The sequence below is a fragment of the Ascochyta rabiei genome, chromosome 9, assembly GCF_004011695.2.
Source record: "Ascochyta rabiei chromosome 9, complete sequence".
NCBI lineage: Eukaryota > Fungi > Ascomycota > Dothideomycetes > Pleosporales > Didymellaceae > Ascochyta > Ascochyta rabiei.
Genome location: NC_082413.1, coordinates 816,136 through 834,732, shown reverse-complemented (window position 1 = coordinate 834,732; position 18,597 = coordinate 816,136). Strand labels below are relative to the sequence as shown.

General features: G+C 51.4%; 8 protein-coding genes across 8 annotated transcripts, besides 2 other annotated features; 2 read left to right on the top strand and 6 right to left on the bottom strand.

Annotated features, from left to right (window-relative positions):
- Positions 1-846: 846 nt before the first annotated feature.
- On the top strand, positions 847-2,799 carry EKO05_0005836 (uncharacterized protein; the record flags this gene model as incomplete). Its single annotated transcript, XM_038939611.1, has 3 exons — positions 847-1,027; positions 1,078-1,940; positions 1,996-2,799. 3 exons carry the CDS (start codon positions 847-849, stop codon positions 2,797-2,799), a joined length of 1,848 nt encoding a protein of 615 aa, XP_038798850.1.
- A 72-nt stretch (positions 2,800-2,871) lies between these two features.
- On the bottom strand, positions 2,872-4,307 carry EKO05_0005835 (uncharacterized protein; the record flags this gene model as incomplete). The annotated part of the gene is made up of 3 exons (XM_038939929.2): positions 2,872-3,134; positions 3,187-4,104; positions 4,151-4,307. The coding sequence occupies 3 exons, from the start codon at positions 4,305-4,307 to the stop codon at positions 2,872-2,874; spliced, it is 1,338 nt and encodes a 445-aa protein (XP_038798849.2).
- Positions 4,308-4,642: 335 nt separating this feature from the next.
- On the bottom strand, positions 4,643-5,402 carry EKO05_0005834 (uncharacterized protein; the record flags this gene model as incomplete). Its single annotated transcript, XM_038939756.1, has 2 exons — positions 4,643-5,271; positions 5,321-5,402. The coding sequence occupies 2 exons, from the start codon at positions 5,400-5,402 to the stop codon at positions 4,643-4,645; spliced, it is 711 nt and encodes a 236-aa protein (XP_038798848.1).
- Positions 5,403-6,002: 600 nt separating this feature from the next.
- Positions 6,003-6,043: a tandem repeat.
- A 328-nt stretch (positions 6,044-6,371) lies between these two features.
- On the top strand, positions 6,372-7,532 carry EKO05_0005833 (uncharacterized protein; the record flags this gene model as incomplete). The annotated part of the gene is made up of 1 exon (XM_038945845.1): positions 6,372-7,532. One exon carries the CDS (start codon positions 6,372-6,374, stop codon positions 7,530-7,532), a length of 1,161 nt encoding a protein of 386 aa, XP_038798847.1.
- An 84-nt stretch (positions 7,533-7,616) lies between these two features.
- EKO05_0005832 (uncharacterized protein) lies at positions 7,617-8,650 on the bottom strand (the record flags this gene model as incomplete). The annotated part of the gene is made up of 3 exons (XM_038939844.1): positions 7,617-8,292; positions 8,350-8,515; positions 8,566-8,650. 3 exons carry the CDS (start codon positions 8,648-8,650, stop codon positions 7,617-7,619), a joined length of 927 nt encoding a protein of 308 aa, XP_038798846.1.
- A 1,770-nt stretch (positions 8,651-10,420) lies between these two features.
- On the bottom strand, positions 10,421-11,560 carry EKO05_0005831 (Arsenite-transporting ATPase; the record flags this gene model as incomplete). The annotated part of the gene is made up of 3 exons (XM_038939790.1): positions 10,421-10,463; positions 10,511-11,100; positions 11,156-11,560. The coding sequence occupies 3 exons, from the start codon at positions 11,558-11,560 to the stop codon at positions 10,421-10,423; spliced, it is 1,038 nt and encodes a 345-aa protein (XP_038798845.1).
- Positions 11,561-11,895: 335 nt separating this feature from the next.
- Positions 11,896-11,928: a tandem repeat.
- A 243-nt stretch (positions 11,929-12,171) lies between these two features.
- On the bottom strand, positions 12,172-15,801 carry EKO05_0005830 (chromatin remodeling complex Adenosinetriphosphatase; the record flags this gene model as incomplete). Its single annotated transcript, XM_038939866.1, has 5 exons — positions 12,172-12,285; positions 12,336-15,280; positions 15,345-15,489; positions 15,546-15,572; positions 15,685-15,801. The coding sequence occupies 5 exons, from the start codon at positions 15,799-15,801 to the stop codon at positions 12,172-12,174; spliced, it is 3,348 nt and encodes a 1,115-aa protein (XP_038798844.1).
- A 539-nt stretch (positions 15,802-16,340) lies between these two features.
- Positions 16,341-18,248, bottom strand: EKO05_0005829 (uncharacterized protein; the record flags this gene model as incomplete). The annotated part of the gene is made up of 2 exons (XM_038939940.1): positions 16,341-17,908; positions 17,957-18,248. The coding sequence occupies 2 exons, from the start codon at positions 18,246-18,248 to the stop codon at positions 16,341-16,343; spliced, it is 1,860 nt and encodes a 619-aa protein (XP_038798843.1).
- Positions 18,249-18,597: the final 349 nt, after the last annotated feature.

The window sequence follows — 18,597 nt, the reverse complement described above, 5'->3', positions numbered from 1 at the left end:
GCAGGTTTGTGCTAAACCGAATTCGGGTTTGAATAGGTATTCAAACCAACATTGAGTTTGGTTACAGAGGGCCTCTTGCGGAGCCTTACTCAAAAGTGGGTGCTCGATGGAAACGATGGATGCGTTCCCAGATGAGTCTCCATAATAACGGAGGACGCCTGTATGTAGCATCGCGCTGAGCCACCGTAACGTCGGTTGCGGAAGTATCTCAACTTGCCGAAAAAGAAGGAAAGTTCCAGACTGGCAGGGAATGCGTATGCAGACGCGGAGGGCATCAATTCTTTTCACTTGAATGGCATAATGCAAAAGGCTTTTGGCTGTACTGTATATGATCAATGTGCATCGGGATTTTCTGGGAGCTGCCAGATCACGGCAATAACATCATGTCCAACTCACTTCTCCACACCCGACTGAAACCAAGGCACCCTACGCATATATATACCATTTCTGACTCTTGCACCATATGGTACGAAGGGTTTCTCCACTAGTGTCGTGCTCATGCAACCCCTCCGTGGCAATTGCACCGGATCGTCGACAGGGATGTTGAAGCCCCCTGTCTCTCCGCACATAGCATTTTTAAATTGGTCCTGCTCAGCTAAAACTGAACTGGACCAGAACAGGCCTATGCGCAACTGTGATGGGAGTCAGCCCCACTTGCCACGTTCTTTGCCCAAGATGTTGTTGCATGAGGAGGCGCTCCATCCTTCCCTCTCACGCTCTAGAGTCTTACTTCCTCAATCCCTATGACTCGAGAACAGTGTCTATAAAAGACACTGTAAAGGTCAAACAACATCTTACCCATCATCGTTCCAGATTCTGAGTTTCTTGCTATATCAATTAATCATAATGGCACCCAGTTTGAGGAGTCTCGTCTCTTTCGCGGCGGTCCTGCCCTTCGTCGTCGCTGTTCCAGCTGTAAAACGCGATGATGTATCATCCATCAAGAACAAAGCCTACGACTATGTCATTGTAGGTGGTGGTCTTACTGGTTTGGTGGTTGCCAATCGTCTGAGTGAGAACAAATTCCGTGAGTTCAGAAACCCATGCCATCAGCTACGTGTCAGCTAAGACCAGCAGGTTCAGTACTTGTTCTGGAGACTGGTCCAATCACAGAGGACATCAACACCGTCATTCCCGCTTCTGGCAACAACATCAATAGCGCAATGCAGTATGATGTCGAATCTGCCCCTGATGCTGCTCTCGACGGCCTCAGTGCCCCAGTCCTGATTGGAAGGGTCGTTGGAGGTGGTTCGGTGGTCAACGGTATGGCCTTCGATCGCGCTTCAGCCGCTGATTACGATGCTTGGGAGCAGCTGGGCAACCCAGGCTGGGGTTGGAATGGACTTCTTCCGTATTTCAAGAAGTCTACTACTTTCACTCCACCTATACTCGCCAAGGAGTTCAACATTACCCACGACGCCTCAGTGTACGGTAAAAATGGCCCAATCCAGGCGTCATTTCCCAACTTCGAGTTTCCCGATGTCAAGGTCATGTGGGAAGCGTGGAGAGCTGGAGGTTACCCCACGCCTAAGGAGCATGCTGCAGGAGATGCTGTCGGTGCCCTGTGGGTCCCCACCTCCCTGGATCCCAAGACCCAAACACGTTCAGATGCGAGAAGGACATACTACGACTCTGTCAAGAGCCGCCCCAACCTGAAGCTTGTTACTGGCGTTGAGGCTACCGAAGTCCTCTTCGATAAACTAACCGCCAAGGGTGTGTTATTTACCAACCTCGCTGACAAGACTACATCAAGAGTCTACGCAAAGCGAGAAGTTATTCTTGCTGCAGGCTCGGTGTTCACTCCCAAGATCCTTCAACTGAGCGGTGTGGGCCCTGCAAATGTCCTCAAGGCTGCTGGCGTGAAGGTTAAGAAAGATCTTGCCGCTGTTGGTGCCAACCTGCAAGACCACCCTAACGCTGACATGTTCTTCTCAACTCAGGTATGTACCCCAGACACTACTACATCATGATAGAGAATCCATCTGACCCACCCAGAATTTGAGCACTCCCAATCCCAACTTCGCTACCGACCCAGTTCAAAACGCCACAGCTTGGGAGCAGTACTACGCCAATCGCACTGGTCCTGTCACCCAGTCGCACGGTAGCAGTCTGGCCTTCTTGTCTCTTCAAAGCGTTGCTTCCGACTACAAGCAGATCGTCTCTACTATCAGGGGCCAGAAGTCTGTTGACTACCTTCCTGCCGTCTACAAGAACAACCCCAACCTCCTTCGCGGTTATGAAGTTGCTAAGGCGATCACTTTGGAACTTCTCTCTGGAACAAAGGCCGCTGCTTTCGAATTCCCGATGAACGCCTTCGGTCTTGCTATTAGCGCTGTTGAGCGCCCCCTGTCCCGTGGATACGTTGCTCTCAATCCCACCAACCCTACCGGAAACCCCATCATTCAGTTCAACACCTTCCAAAACCCTGCTGACAGGACTATGATAGTTGAGGCGATTAGGTGGCTCCGCCGTCACTGGAAGAGCCCCGTTCTCGCTCGCTTCTCGCCCGTCGAACTCACCCCGGGTGCTGCTGCTCAGACCGACGACGAGATCATCCACGCTCTTCTCGAAAACGATGCACTCCATCCTACTTGGGCTCATCAATCGGGTACTTGCTCCATGCTGCCCGAAAAGTACGGTGGCTGTGTCGGCAGCGATCTGCGCGTCTACGGCACGAAGAGCCTCAGCATCATCGATGCTAGCATCATCCCTTTGATTCCTGCTACTCACTTGCAAGCAACCATGTACGCTGTTGCTGAGAAGGCTGCGGATCTGATCAAGCTGCGCAACATCTTCTAAAATTTCAAGGTTGAATGAACTTGCACGTCGGTACATGGAGTACATAATACACTCGATTTAGCATTAATAATCCTATTGGTATCCTTCACTCTTTGCTGCATGGCTAGGTTTTGTGCCAAGTGTCATAACAGGGCTGTTGATGAAGTTGGCCCAGTCGTGCGTGAAGAAACTCTGAGATTTTGAGATTTGGACTTCGTTTGCGCCGCGTTTCCAAATGCTTTCGTCGTAGGCATATATCGCGTCTTTCAGGGTGGTGGTCCCGAGGTGGACGGATTTTAGGGCTTCGACTAGACTGTGGGCGGAGAAGAAGGCATTGTTTGCTCCTTGACCGCGATCTGTTGAACAGCATCAGTACGTTTGACCTTGTTAGGTGGCTGCCAGACTCACGGAATGTCATCGCATGCGCTGCATCACCACAGAGTGTAATTCGCCCGCCTTGATTGTCCCACGGCTGAGTCTTCCAAATCTTCAGCTGATCTTTGAGCACAGGCGTATCTTCGGGTATCCATTCGATGGCACTCTTGTACGGCTCTGCCCACCCATCTCTTGCAACATGCGCTTTCAACCTCTTCAATCGATCCGTTTCATTGTCGTAATCTTCAACGTTCTTCAGCGGCCATGTGGACAAGATCTGGAATGTCCACGTGGTCGGGTCGTCGATATCCGGCATATCCAGCACGTTGGCACGAATGTAGTGGCCCGCTGGGTGAATTGCGATGTCGACGAGCGGGTGGAGATGTTCTTTGATGAAGAGCGCCTGCTCCTTCGTGTAAGACGCGTTGAAGTTCATGAGCGCGAATGGCAATGTTTCTTGTGTTGCTCCTCGGTCGATGAGACACTGGCGGACTTTTGAACCTGCACCATCAATGCCTATGATGATAGTGCCTGATTCACTTGACCCATCCTCGAAAAATACCTTGACACCATCATTATGAGTCGTTTCATAGTGGCTGAACCTCTTCCCATACTGCACATCAAGACTCTCAGCGAGCAGTATGCGCAGCTTCCTGATGTTCATCTCTTTCGCTCTTGGAATGGGAAACGCAAATGCTTCTTCACGAGTCTGTCCGTTGTAAAGAACAATCCTGTCTTGACCAATGGCGGCACAGTCGATACTTGGGTCGACAGCACATCTATCTAACTGAGAACCAACATCGTCTGGAAGAAGGTCTAGCAGGTAGGGCCGTGCCCAGCCCAATGTAAAAGCCCAATGACGGTGTCGGTACACATCTTCGCCTTTGTCGAAGATCCGGCAAGAGATTCCGGCTTTCCTCAGGCCGTGTGCTAAGGCACATCCAGCAGGACCTGACAAGTCAGTGAATGATCGTTACAACGACAAGCGTTGAGTTACCTGCTCCAATGACGATGATCTTCATGAAAATGTCGGTACTACCCGCTGTTGGAGGAATTGGTGATTCAGGACGTAAGGATAGGAAAAGAGGATTGAGGAAACAAAGTAATGTTCGGAGCTCGAATGCAGGGGAGCCTAGTGTCAAGTAGTCCTTCATGAAGTGGAGCTGAGCTAGTGGTTGGCTCCAGCAATCTGCACAACATCGGATCTCCGCCCTGAAGCGATGCTTGGTACTCTCCGGAATTGTACCGGCTCGTAGTCTTGCGGCACATGATGTATGCGAGTTGTGTTCTTTGCTGTACTGCTGCATGCTGTGTCACGCTAGGTACGAAAAAAGACGTTCTTGGCGTTGCTTCAAATCAATAGATTGCCTCAAAAATTGCTTAGAATATTGACAACATTCGCTCATAAGATCTTGGCCGTTTCTGCTTTATGCGGTTGTTTGCAATGTTTCCCATGTTCGACAATTCTCTTCTCATCTGCTTCATTGCTTCACGGCTTCAAGTCAGACACCTCCATACCGACCGCGTAACAGACTGCAGCCCTGACGATCTCCTTCACAACCTCAAGCTCCATCTCGTTTCTCGGTGCGTATACCATAATCCAGCTCGGTGGCGCAAGCCAGGTGACCGGAAAACGCTGACCCCAGCCTCTGCTGACAACTGTCTTTGCATCCTTGGGACTGACGTATACGTGCAGCGAGTTTTCACTTGGATGGACGTGAGCAACTTCATAGAATATCTTATGCGCAACGGGGTTAATCGTCTTCACGTCTGGCTTGACGTAGATCGCAGGTCCGGTACCACCTTCTGTTTTACTCGGTCGCGTTTCAATGTACTCTGAGTAAGGCGAAGTGCTTGCGAAGGTTTGCATGAGGTTTTTCAGCTTTGATAGAGCACCCTCTGTAATGTGTTGCGGGTGTTGGCGTTGAGGCAGCGTCCAGCGAGTGATACTTGGTGGGAGACCTGGTCGCTCTGGCAACTTGCCAGGTTTGATGTATGATGTACCTGTATCTGGAATCGGTGATGAGTCGAGGAGATTCTGTCGCTTGTACAACAAATAGAGACCCCATCTTCGGATTTTGAGATAGCCTTGGAGTGTTGGTGGGGTACCGCCGGTTCCTGCTGGGTGTCAATTGCTGTTGTTAAAAACGTCAGCCTTTTTGCGAACCAAGGCTTTGCCAGCTCTTAAAGTCGTAACAGAACGCCAACATCACCGCCGTGGAGGCTGCAACTATCCAACTGGAGTTCATGATGTGTCGCGGTGCAGTGACTGATGGATGCTGACTGTCGTTCAGTTATTGCTTTGTTTGCAGCTGGAAGTGTAGTCGCTTAACAGGAAAGCGCGTACGCGTGTATGGTAAGGAGGAGCAACGAAGTCACGAAACCACAACAAGGCCTGTATGCCCGAGATGAACGCGTTCCCGAGCGACTTGAGAATGGAACGGAGGTCCGTCCGTGTTGAGGCTAAGTGAGTTCGGGTCCCCTCACGTCATCCCGTATGCAATCCCCGCAGCTCGTGTTCCCACCGTCCATACTCAACAACCGCAGTACGAAGGAGCTCGTTTTTTTTTGGCCGATCGCGCGCCCTTACCTACCAAAACACACCTCTTACTTCAGCGTAGACTCCCTAGCTACGCAACCTAGATTAAATTATAGAATCTATACAATCTTATAGTATAAGTAAGGTCCTATATAGTTATCTACTTTTTATATAAATTATATCTGTTCTACTGCTAATATAGTGCGTGTAAAAAGCTACTATTAAGAGGAAGTAGAAGATCTCTTTTGCTACTTCCTTACTATAAAATAAAAGAACAAACCTATATAATTTTATTAAAGAAGAATTTCTCTATAAGATAGCTAAGTCTTATAAGATATAAATATATTATATTGTTATTATTCTACTATTTATAGGGTATAATTTGGTAAGGATTCGCTGGTTTTTTGATGTTCCACGCGACTGATCGACTAAAAAAAACGAGTTTCTTCGTACAACTGTGTCAAGCAGCTGACCCCAGCAATGTTTCGAATGGCAAAACGAACGTCGATTGTCACGTTTCGTCTTTTGTGACATGTTCACCAAGTTTAGCCGCAACGAAACAACTCAAGACCGCGATTGTTACATCAGAAGGAGCTAAGAGCACGATGCGATATCTATAAGATCGCCTTACCCGACTACCTAGATGAGCTAGGACTCCTGGTGGGACCCATAACTTCACATGACATATAGACATAATTTTGAAGACCTCGACGATCGCGTTGCTGTTCGCGAATACAACCTTGCAACTTACGGCATTCACAACGCTCCCCAGGTGTACCGTACCCTCAACCCTGTTCTTAACGCCGACATCTCAGAACCAACGACGCCGGTTTATATCCCTACGAAACCACTGACACGTTTGGTCGAGACAAACACAACGACCTTCACGCACAGACCAGTACTCTCAACAACCTCAATCTCGATACCGCAAGTCCTTACTCCTAAAAATCCACCAAGATCCATCGCACCGTCGATTGTAACCCGGCCGTCCACATTTACAATGGCCGATCTCCCTGCACCTCTCCTACAAGCCCTCCGCCTCCTGATACGTGCGAACCACATCCTGCACCAACACAACCTCGTCGATGCATTCGGCCACATCTCGCTCCGGCATCCTTTAGCACCCGATCAATATCTGATCGCAGCCTATGACCCAGGCGCGCCAGCCCTAGTAAAATCGCAGCAAGATTTCATCTCCTACCGCGTCAGAGACAGCACACCCGTGGATCCCAATGCGCCTCAAGGCTACAGCGAGCGCTTCATTCACGGCGAAATCCTGCGGCGCTTTCCAGACATAAGCTGCGTCGTGCACTCGCACTCCGAGACAGTAATCCCCTTCACTCTGTCCAACATACCCGTACGACCCGTCTTCCACATGGCTGGCTTTCTCGGCTCGAGCGTGACCGGCATCCCCGTCTTTGACGCGCAGGACGCGTATATAGACCTAGTCGGCAAAATCGAAGTCACGCCCGATATGCTGATCAAGAACCAGCCGCTTGGGAAAGCTCTGGCGCGGAAATTGCACCCCAGCACGCCGGTAGTGCTGCAGCACAAGCACGGTTTTACAACCATGGGCAAGAGTGTCGAGGAAGCTGTTTATCGGGCTTTGTACACGCAGACGAATTGCGAATTGCTAGGCAAAGCACTACAATTTGCGGGCGGGGACATAAACAAAGTGGCGTACTTGAGCGAAGAAGAGGCGAAGAGCTGTAAGAAGATGAACGAAAAGTGTGTAGACAAGAGTTGGCGACTGTGGTTGCGCGAAGTGCAAACAAACCCCTTGTACGAAACAGAAGAGGGCGAACCGGAACGGCTGGCCGTTGCGGGCATGAAAATTTGAATGCCATCGAGTAACGTATCCAAGGCTTTGGAGACAAAGCAGGTGTGTGATATGGCCGTTATATTAATTACTGCTCATTGCTCATTAATTGTCCCTCAACCCCCTGATCTCAATACCCTCCTGGCCCTCACACGCGCTAATGTTTCCAAAGTACCAGAGATGCGCATCGACATCAAGCCCAAAGTCTCCCTCGTTACCTCCCAAGTTCAGCGTCCCAGTCAGGACATTGACATCCGCGGTACTAGGTTGAGCATCATTCCCACTGGTGATGTAATACTCGGGCGAAGTGTGGTGATAGCCAAGTAGCGCCGGTGGCAGCTTCGGCACTGGGTCAGCCTTGTGTGTCACGCGGTATGTCTGCCCCTTTGACGTGTCTGAGATGTATTTGGCGAGTCCTTCGAGTCCGACCTTTGGCGCCCCGTACGTATACAGATCGATTGTTGTTCCCTGAGAGCGCAAGAAACCGGCAGCCAAGCTTGCCAGTGCACCGCCGAGTGAATGTCCTGTGGCTACGACTTTGAAGCTTGGGTACTGCGCCTGTGCCTTCTTGATTGCGGCGAGCACATCGGTTTGTGCCTCGAGCCAGGACTGCCAGAAGCCGATGCTGGAGCTGCAGGTGCTGCAGATTGTGGTCGGCGCAACAGGGAAATTGAGATTGGTGAGCCAGTTGCGGACGGATCGGGAGCCGCGGAAGGAGAGCACAATGAGTTTGTTGGTTGTGTCGGTGGCAACAAACCCTGTGATGTCGGATTTGATGGAGCTGTTGCAGTTAGTATACCTATGTGGTGTTGAGGCGAGCTGCACTTGTATGACTTACTTCTCAAATTCCGTCAATGTATTGGTATTGGCTGCTTCTACGCGAGCGCAGTTTCCTTGCGGGCAAGTGATTTTTGTGTTTGGGCTGTTGTTGTTGCTGAGACAGTATGCTGCTGCAGAGTACTGGCTGAAGAATTGGAGTTGATCTAGGATGTTGGCGGATACCGCTGTGCTGAGGTCAGTTGAGAACTAAATGTATTGAATGAAGTAAACATACCTCTCTTCTCAAGCTCAACGGGCACAGCGGCGATAAAACCCGCGGCACTAAGAAGCACTGCTCCCAATCTTAGGACCAACGACATGATGTGGTTCTGAGATGCAACACAATGTTCGAATAGGCAGAACACGGCCCAACAGATGCTGATTTCCCAAGTGAAGGACAGACAAATCTTCTCTCGCTGCCACAATGCATTCTACAACAGCGAGACATACACTAGATATATATCGCTCAACACCGACTTTTCATGGTTTTTGGCCGGCAACCCACCCGGACAACCTAAGTAGGTAGTTCATACTCCGGTCCATGCACACTCAAAGCGCAAGTCCGTGCTTCACGTTCTTGAACCTTACTATAATTAGACATAAACCCGTGCCTAAATGTCAGAGAATGCTCAAAAAGCGAAGACCTTAGTTCATTTCAATTGGCACGAGGTACGCCTGTGCAGATTACTGTCCGGGGATCGAGGCCGCGTTTGGTAGAGGCGCAGAGGCATATGCCGAATATTGCTGTAGGAGCCGGCATGCTGCGCAGTAGGGCTGTGTTGTATTCCAGTGGTGACTCTGTAACACTGGCACATTATGGTGGCGGAGAGCCTTTCAAGACCAGACGTTGCATATGCTGTTGGTGCTGTGTTCGCCATGCTTGATGCGCAGTATCACATGCGAAGCTGTAGAGCAATGGTGTTGTTCGTAAGCACCTGCATGAACGTACACCATCAACAACTGCAGTTCAGCGGCGGCTTAGATTAGCTGCCGTAGCATTTGCCAATCATGATGGTAACCCCAGTTCTGTAGTCAGGTGTGTAAACTTAGCCCCAGTCAGAGCCAGGAAGCACTGAGGCGTGCCTGATAGTCCTCTACGGAAATAACCTTTGTTACAAAACCAACATCGACGGACTTTGATAATCACATTGAATCTTAGAAGATGGACGGTGGGCTGTATGTGCCATACATAGAGCTTTCGACAGATGGCAGTATGGGTACTGTACGTGCATGATGTGTACTGTTCGGCAGTTTTCAAAGTCGAAACCCGGATTCAGGAAGCAGAATGAGGGGAAGCGAGGTGACGTCAAACGCTCGCAGGTGACCCCGGAGTGCAGCGACAAGACAGGAAGGCCGCATCTGCAACAACGCCAAAAGGTACACACCACGTGAGTGCGTTAGAGTGAAGATGTGGAGAAGCAAAGAACGTTTCGGTGTACTCACTCATTCAAGTTAGTATCTCGGCATATTATTTGCGGGGAGGGACGATCTCCAATATTTCGCATCTTGGCCAAGCGCGTGCCTCGAGATCGGGCACACGACCATCACGATTAATGACAAGCGGACCGGTGCAGACAGCACTGTCTGGAAACGTGCCGCAGCCCCCCGGCTTACTGCTGAAGCATTGCACTGATGGTGGATCAGCTGTGCACGGGGATGTGTAAGGAACAGGGGAAATATGCGAACTGGTCGTCGAACATCGGCGAGCTGTCAATTTGTTCGTGGCTTTACACGACGAAGCTACCTTAACCCGCAACCCAGATCGACGATCAACAAGCCGCGAAGGTTGTCATTCGTGGGAGATAAATGATCGCAGCATCTATGTGGGGGCCACGTGTAGCGTCAAGGATAAAACTTTCGGGAGGTTCCAGTGCCTGCACCCTGAATCGTGCAATGGAATGTGTGACTTCGAGACTCAGACCGAAATTGCTTGGCTGAAAAGAAAGATTCTGTGGAAAATCGTCGAAATTTCAATGATTGCAACAGTGTAGATTGCCTTTAACGGGTATCGTTATATGTACTGAATCGCGCAGGGTATCGGGTCGAGAGCGCGCGCGTAACCAACGTTCCCTTGCGCAAAGGCGACGGGTTTACTGCGGAGGCACAAAAGGCTCAACTAGCATCTTACTGAAGCTGGAGGTTGTGAGCATTTGGTCTGTTGCAGCGAACGGTGGACTTACTTCTCTAGCTTCTCCTTTCCTCGCACTTCCTCCACGAGCAGTGGCATCTTAACAACGTTGAACTCATCGTAGAGCTCTTCGATCTGGTCCAGGTACTTCTTCTGCATCTTTCTACGCGCGTTACACTGCTCGCACGGGTTGTCCTGCTTAGGAAACAATAACTGGTTGACGACAATGGAATGTGTATCGATCTCATAGCTGTTGAGTTCCTGGATCATGCGCTCCGTCTCATAGAGTGACAAGAACTCTGGGATGCAGACGCACACGAACGTTGTCAGGTCTGCGTCCTTGAACTGGCCGTTGACCTCAGCAATGGTCTTTTGTAATGCGTCCATCTTTTCAACAAGCTCATCCATGCTTTGACCGTTCGGCAGGCGTCCACCGCCACCGAGGAAGCCATTCAGCATAGGTCCGAACTGGCGAGAAAGTTGCGAGACCTTGCCCAGAGCCTTCTCCATGACAGTAGGAAACTGTAGGAAACGTAGTGTATGACCGGTGGGTGCCGTGTCGAAGATGATGGTTTCGTAGGACATGGACTTGACTTGTTTGAGGACTTCGGCGAAGGACATGGCCTCGTCGACACCAGGGATCTGTATTATATTTTAGTGAATTGTCTCGCGCATAACCTCACATCTCTGAACGTACGCTGAATGCAAGATCTTGCATCATGTTCCCCATGCCACCGAGTCCAGCCATAGGGTCCTGACCCTCCTCACCACCAGCAGCCAGCAGATCCTGTATACTACCATTGGGGTCGATTTCCATGGCGCTCAAGTTATCAAACCCGTTGACGAGTCGTGCATCCTTGCCGAACTTCTGGTTGAACGCATCGGACAGGTTGTGGGCGGGGTCTGTAGAGATGAGGAGAACGGATTTGCGATGCTTCGCGAGCTGGATGGCAAGGGAGCACGATGTTGTGGTCTTTCCTACACCGCCCTTACCGCCCACAAAGATCCAGCGTAGTGACTTCTGATCGAGGATGGATTGAAGTGTAGGCTCCAAGTCCTCGGGGGGGTTCTGGAGCTTTTGAAGGGCTGCAGTGGTCGCCATGGCGGAGGTGGGAAACAAGAGCTGTGCTGTGTAGGAGTGATAAGATTGCTGTGGACAAATAGACTATATGCGCTGTCAGTAGAGCTCATTCTGGCTTCAACATCACGAGCTTCTCGAATCTTCCAGGCGCAGTGTGATTGCTTGCCGCACTGTGGCTCTCGGAATGCGATCTTACGGCAATTGGGGGAACTGTGGTTGTACTCACAAAAAGAAGACACAATCCGTACTAATTGGGAGTGCTGTGTGTCAAGATTTTGTCGTAGACTTGAAGAGCACGAAAGTTGGATGCGGGACAGGGCAAGGGCGTCATAGCTCTTGCCTGGTACCCCACTTGTCAGCGCCACAGCGCCACAGCGCCACAACGCCACGCTTATGGAGAAGGCGACAGGACTGAGTTTGTCTTTGAACTGATTGTACCTATGACACGCTATCGCACTATCGACCGGAGCGCTGAAGGCTGGCGATGCAAAGTGAAGCTCAACACAGATCACTGCAGTGTTGTACAAAAGAGCCTCACTCCGTACTTAAAAAACAAGCTCCAGAGACAAGCCATCTCCCATCTTCCCATGCGCCAGAACACCACATCATGTCACGAAACTATGCTCGAATTTCTACTTCTTCTTGCCCTTCGCCTTGCCCTTGGTAGCGGATCCGGTCGAGGCGACGCTGCTGGCCCGCGATGTTGCGGGAGAGGCTTGGCCCTTCACGGTATCAAGCTGCTTGTTCTGTCGATTGTTAGCAGAAGCTTTGTCAGGTTCGTCGGCGAAGCACAAACCTTGACACCATTCTTGGCCTTCTTCTTGACAGGCTCTTCCTCCTCCTCTTCTGTCTCCTCCTCTTCAAACGCACGCTTGCCCTTGCCGTTCTTGCCAGTGTCGCCACCGAGCTCACGGACAACAGTCTGAATGAGTGTCGTGCAACGACGGCCAATTTCTTGAGGCGTGCGGCTGAGGAAGAACCAATCAAAACGGAACAGAGGCGACTCCCGAATCTCGTCGCGAATCTTGTCGTAGATCGTTTCGCCCTCAACGCCGTGCTTGTGGAGCATGACAAGTAGGAATCGATCCTCCTCTTCGGTGTAAACCTTCTTGTTCGTCGTTGACACTGTGTACTTGATAGCCATTTGTTGCAGAGGCATCCTGTACTGACCAATCTTCTTGGCCAGCAGTCGCTTCTTGGTCTCCGAGTCGCGGACACGCTGCTCGCCCTCCTCGACGACGTTGAGGTACTTTTGCCAGTTTTCCAACTGCTTGTACTTCTTCCAGAAAACCTTGGCGTACTCTTTGATCTCATTGGCATCCTTGCCATCGACTTCCTCGGAGATGCCCTCGTAGTTTGTTCGCCCGTACTTAGCGGATCCGTTCAAGAACTGTTGTAGATCTCGCTTGTTCCACTCTGGGAATCCTTGCTCGATCAAACGTTCTTTCTCAGCCTTCTCTTCCTCTGTCAGTGGCTCGGCGTTATCAATCTCCTTCTGGGCAAGCTCTTGATCAGCCTCGCGTGACTCAAGATCCTCATCAGGGCCGTCAGGAAGTGGTGCTTTGAGGTTGTTCTCCTTGCGGTACCATGCAGTCTCCTTATCTTGAAGCTCTGCCAGCTTTTCCGGGAAGAACTGGTAATCGTGAATGACAACCTGCTTCGGCGCGCGAGGAACCCTAGGTTGTTTGCTCTCGGTCCGGCCACCAGTCGCCAGCGCGTTGCGGTAGTATTTGTCGATTCCGTAATTCTGCTCCTTGCGCTCACGCTTGGAGGGGTTGATCCAGCTCAAACCAATGTCCTTCTTGCGCGGCTCGAAGGTCTCACCGTTCCACTCGTACGTCGAGTCAGAAGTGAACTTTTGCAAATCATCCAAGCCCAACTTCTCGTACTTTGAGTTCAGCTTTGCTGTCGCTTCCTCACCGCGCTTCATGATGTTATCGAAGTCATCGTCGTCCATGTCACCGTCCCCGGCTAGTCCCACGCCACCCTTGCTGTTGAACACCTTCTCCGCACCGTGTTGAATCATAGTCAGAAGCTCGTCTTTCGAAGCAGCATTCTTAGCGGGTTGTTGTGAACGGCCTTGCTGAATGACCAATTGATCCAGACGCAGTTTCTGGGCTGCACGTTCCAAAACCTTTTCTTCAATGGCACCTTCTGTCACAAAACGGAAGACATAGACTTGTTTCTTCTGGCCGATACGGTGGGCACGATCCATAGCTTGAAGATCAGCTTGCGGGTTCCAATCACTGTCGAACAGCACCACTATGTCGGCGGAAGTCAGGTTGATACCTAAGCCACCAGCGCGTGTTGTCAACAGGAAGAGAAACTTCTCCGAGCCTTCCTTGTTGTAATCATCGATGGCTGCGATACGGTCCTCGTGGGCAGTGGAACCGTCAATACGGCAATACTGATATCCACGCATGACTGAGTAATCTTCCATGATATCCAAGACACGACTCATTTGAGAGAAGATGAGGACTCTGCTGCCTTGGGCTTTCATGCGCTTGAGGAGCTTGTCCAACATGACCATCTTGGCAGCGTTGTTAACCAGGTGCTCGTCGGTCGTGTATGGTGGGCCAGGCTCGGCACCTTCAAAGAGGTAGGGATGGTTGCAGCATTTGCGCAACTGCATAACGATGTTTAGCAGACGCGTCTTCGATTCTTTGTTGCCTGCACCACCGTTGACTGCGTCGATGTCCTTCTCAAGGATCTTTTTGTACCACTGGACCTGCATGTCAGACAGGCCGACGTACAGATTAACCTCCTTCTTGGGTGCAAGTGACTTCTCGACATCGGCCTTGACACGTCGGAGCAAGAACGGCCGCAGAACCTTGTGGAGCTGTTGGACGACGGTGTCCGAGTCCGCATTCTGCTGCGAGAACCACTCATCAAATGCCGAAGAATCGCCAAACACGTCTGGCATCAGGAAGTTGAGAAGAGCCCACAGTTCGTGCAGGTTGTTCTGGAGCGGAGTACCAGTGATGAGGAGTCGGTTTCGGGAGTTGAACATGCGGACCATCTGGGCAAGTGAGGACTCTTCGTTCTTGATACGATGCGCTTCGTCGATGATGATGTACTCCCAGGCAAATTTCTTGAGGGCAGACTTCTCGCGCAGAATCATCTCGTAGCTGGTGATGCACACGTCAAAGTTCTCATCTACCAGTTCGTCTCGGATGAGTTCAGCGCGTTCGTCCTTGTTTCCTTGCAACACGAGAACCTTGATCTCTGGGATCCATTTGGCAAACTCGCGCCTCCAGTTGTCCAGAGTCGATTTGGGCACGGCGACCAGATGGGGCCCGTTGATGCCAGCAATGAAGCGAAGGTACCCAATGAAGGAGATGGTCTGCAGTGTCTTTCCAAGACCCATCTCGTCGGCGAGGATACCCGAGATACCGTTCTCGTGCAACGAGATCAGCCAGTTGAGACCTGCGACCTGGTAGTCGCGCATGGTACCGCCCTGGATGTAGCCTGGCGACTCTCTGAAGACGGTCTCGTTGTGCCCGCCATGCTTCTCCTCGCGCACCAATTCAGCGTCTTCCTCCTGTTCTGTCTTGCGACGACGCTCAGCAGCAGCTCCACCCTTGCGCACCTTGCTTGCCTTAGACTTCTTGGCATCCTCAGCGTCCTGTGCATCGATCTTGGCGATGATCTCCTTGATGTGCGGGTTTGGGTTCGTGTCGATGAAGTGACGAAACAGATCTGTGAGACCGAGCAGATATCTAAAACGCCGTACTGTATCGTCTTCCTATAATGGCACGTCACGTCAGCTCTGTTGCTTTCTAGGTGTGGGCCATATGCTGCTAACGTGCCTTCGAAGCGCCTAGACGGTCGTGTTTCTTTCCATAGATGCTCTTGCGCATGTTCATCTGCTCAGCGCGGCGTTTTCGGCCATCGACCGGCGCATCTCCTGCTACGCTGCTAGCTGTAGTGTTGGGGTTTGTGTCCGAGTCCTGCGCCATTGTCAATAAGCAAAGCAAAGCTCGCGTTTTCGTAGCCTTGAGCGTACTGTGTAGTCAGGTGTATCGACATTGTACTATAATTGAAAGGTCAGCTTGTCCGCTCACGTTGACTTCTTTCACCGTCGCCAAGCATGCTTCGACGATGGCTGAATGAGAAGGCACGTTGCGCGTGCGAGGTCCACTCACACCAAACTTCTTGAAGCCATTCATAGTGTCGTCCTGATCCTGCATTTCGACGTCTTCGTGTGTTGAGGCGTCAGCCGTTGAAGGGCCGGACTCGCGTCCATTACTCTTCCGCGCCATGGTGCCCGTTTGGGCTATTCGCCGCGTTCTGGTCCTGTGGATGCTCGGTAAGCGATGCACAAATTCGGCAGAAGTGTTTCTCGATTATTTGCGACGCGCAGGCGATGAACGTGGTGGGCGCGTTGGGGTCGGTGTTGTAACGCGAGGTGGAGTCGAGTGAGCGAGGGTGCACTTCGAAATGCATAGCCAAAAGTATGTACTAGCGCGTCACTACGGCAGGCCGCAAAACCAGTCACGATGTTCCATGGTGGCCGTGATTCCTCCATTCTGACCGACCGTCGAGCCAGCACTATCGACACGTTCTAAACATCGTGCCCAATGCGTCTATGTAGTAGACCCTGCCGGTACCTAGGCCTCTTTCTGCCTCCATATCTATATGACACGTACAATCTACGCGTCTTTGACGCATGACGTCAAGGGGACATCTGATCGTTGAATAGTCAGTATGTCCGATGAGCCTCATGTAGAGTACTCGTGCAAAAGATAGATCTTATAATCTTGTATGTTTCTCTGTATCGCTTCTTATTCAATTCCTGTGTTCAGAACCCTCTCCTGTACAGCGTCTCACCCCCCGTAACCCCACTTTTCCCAGCCAATGCCTCCTTCAATATCCCCGCCTCGTACAAATCCCCAATCAACGAGAACAACATTCCATCACAACCCTTCGCGGCCATGAAGTTTGCCGTTACAGGTAGGTACTCAACGTGGTTTGTGATTGTTGAATTGTACGGCGCCTCGCCCACTGGCACGACGAAATCCGGGGCCTCCGAGAAGATGGAGATACGGCTGTTGCCCCACCCAAGCGGCACGCCAGGTTCATCGAGGTAGATGTTGCGGTAGTTTGTGAGTCCGGTAGACCCGACATACATGACAAGGCTCTCGGAGCATGTCTGTGCCGATGGAGCGAGGAAGGTCGAGTTAGCCCAAGACATGAACGTTGTTTTGTTCGCAATACCGTCTTCGAGAGTGGCGGTTTGGTTATCTCCCCAGCCCCAGCGAGCCAACGGGACTGGATTAATAAAGGGCGTGCGGCCATCGTGTTTGGCGGCGTAGTCGGCGAGGAAGGGCTCGCGGACCAGTGGCACCTGTTGCTTGGTGATGAGAATGGCATAGGTAAGGTTCATCATTTCTGTAAGCGGCTCTAAGCCAGGATTATCGGTGCTCCAGGAGGCTGTGACATTAAAGGCAGTGGTGTTGGCGCCTAGGAAGTCGGTGACGCTTTTCAAGAAGTCGATAAGAAGCGCGTTGGCAGCATTGCTAGCTTCAGTGGGCCAGGCAAGCGTCTTGATGCTGGCTGGATAGGCGTCGCTGATGGTAACATTGGATCCATACATGGCTTGAGCCGCATCTCTCCAGATCAAGGGGTCACGAGCTATCAGACCAGCAGTGTCGAGGACTGGAGCCATCGGCATAGTGTGCTCCAATGTGACGAGGCCGTGCGATGGTCTGTTTCCGTAGAGACCTTGAACTTGAGATGGGCCACGGACACTTCCACCCGTATCTGAGCCGAGCGAAGCATCAAGCCATGCGTACGCGGCAGTAGCGGCGCCCCCACCAGAAGAACTGGAAGAGGTGTCCTGGTAGCCGTCACCTCGGGGGTTGAAAGCCTCATGATAATCGACCCAGTCAGCAGTGGCCGTCTCTCCGTTTGCAAACTGCGAGGTAATCATCTTGCCGACGATGATGGCACCTGCATCGATCAAATTCTGGACCGGCGTTGCTGTGTGATTCGCGGCCGGATACAGCCAGTACCAAGCACGATTTCCGTTCGAAGTGCGCAGGCCTTTGATGTCGTAGATGTCCTTGATGCCAATGCGAACGCCAGCCAAAGGTTTCTCTGCTGTTTTCGAAAAGTAGAGGCGAGATGGCACAGCGAGGGCAGTCTTCTGACCAACGGTACCTGCAGGAAGTACAGAGTAGGAGCCGTCACCGTTGGCAATTGCGGATTCAGTGAAAGCGCCTGTCACGTCGCTGTACAAGCGCCATGCCTCATACACTTGACCCGCCGCGTTGATGAAGTAGGGGCCAGGTTTTAGCTCTCCAAAAACCGTGCCGGTGATAACCACAGTAGAGACGTTGCTTTTGCTACCACCTTGTACATATAGTGCTAAGCCAGTCAGTCATACCTCTTGCAGATGTTCACGTCGATAAATACCATCAAGGAAGCCCTCTTGCCAGACATCGTCTTGCTCTGCAAATTGAGCCGCGATTGATGCCGTGTCCAGTGTCCCGCTTTCGTGGCTCTTCACAACAGTGAACGGAACGAACGGTCCATCTGCATATGCTGCTTTAATCTCTTCGCAGCCTGCGATCCTTGCGACTGGCTTAGGAGGCAGAAAGTAGTCGATGTCTGTAAGCGAGACTGTGAACCCTGTAGATGAGACGATAGCCTGAGTGCTAGCAACAAGGCTGAGGAAAGCAACGCCAAAGAAGCGCGAGAACCCCATGTTGGATGCCTCTGACAGCGAAACCTGGATTGACTCTGGGGGTCATAGTCCTAGAAGTTCTCGGCTACTTTATACATTCAAACACGACGACCATTGCTCAGCATCCACCCCACTTCACGAATCATTGTCAAGCTCGTTTGGTGTACTTGGTGATTTCTAGTATGCTCATGGCTGAAAACAAGGATCTCGCAGCTTCTTCTTACTCCTCAAGAGGTTAGTTCCTGCTTGTACAGCATTGGGCAAAGGTGATAAGCTCAGAGTAGGTGGTGGTTGACTAGTCAGTCATCGTCAACCGGCTCATTTGAGCACGTCACTACGTAAAGGGCGTCAGGCGCATCGTAGGCAGAAG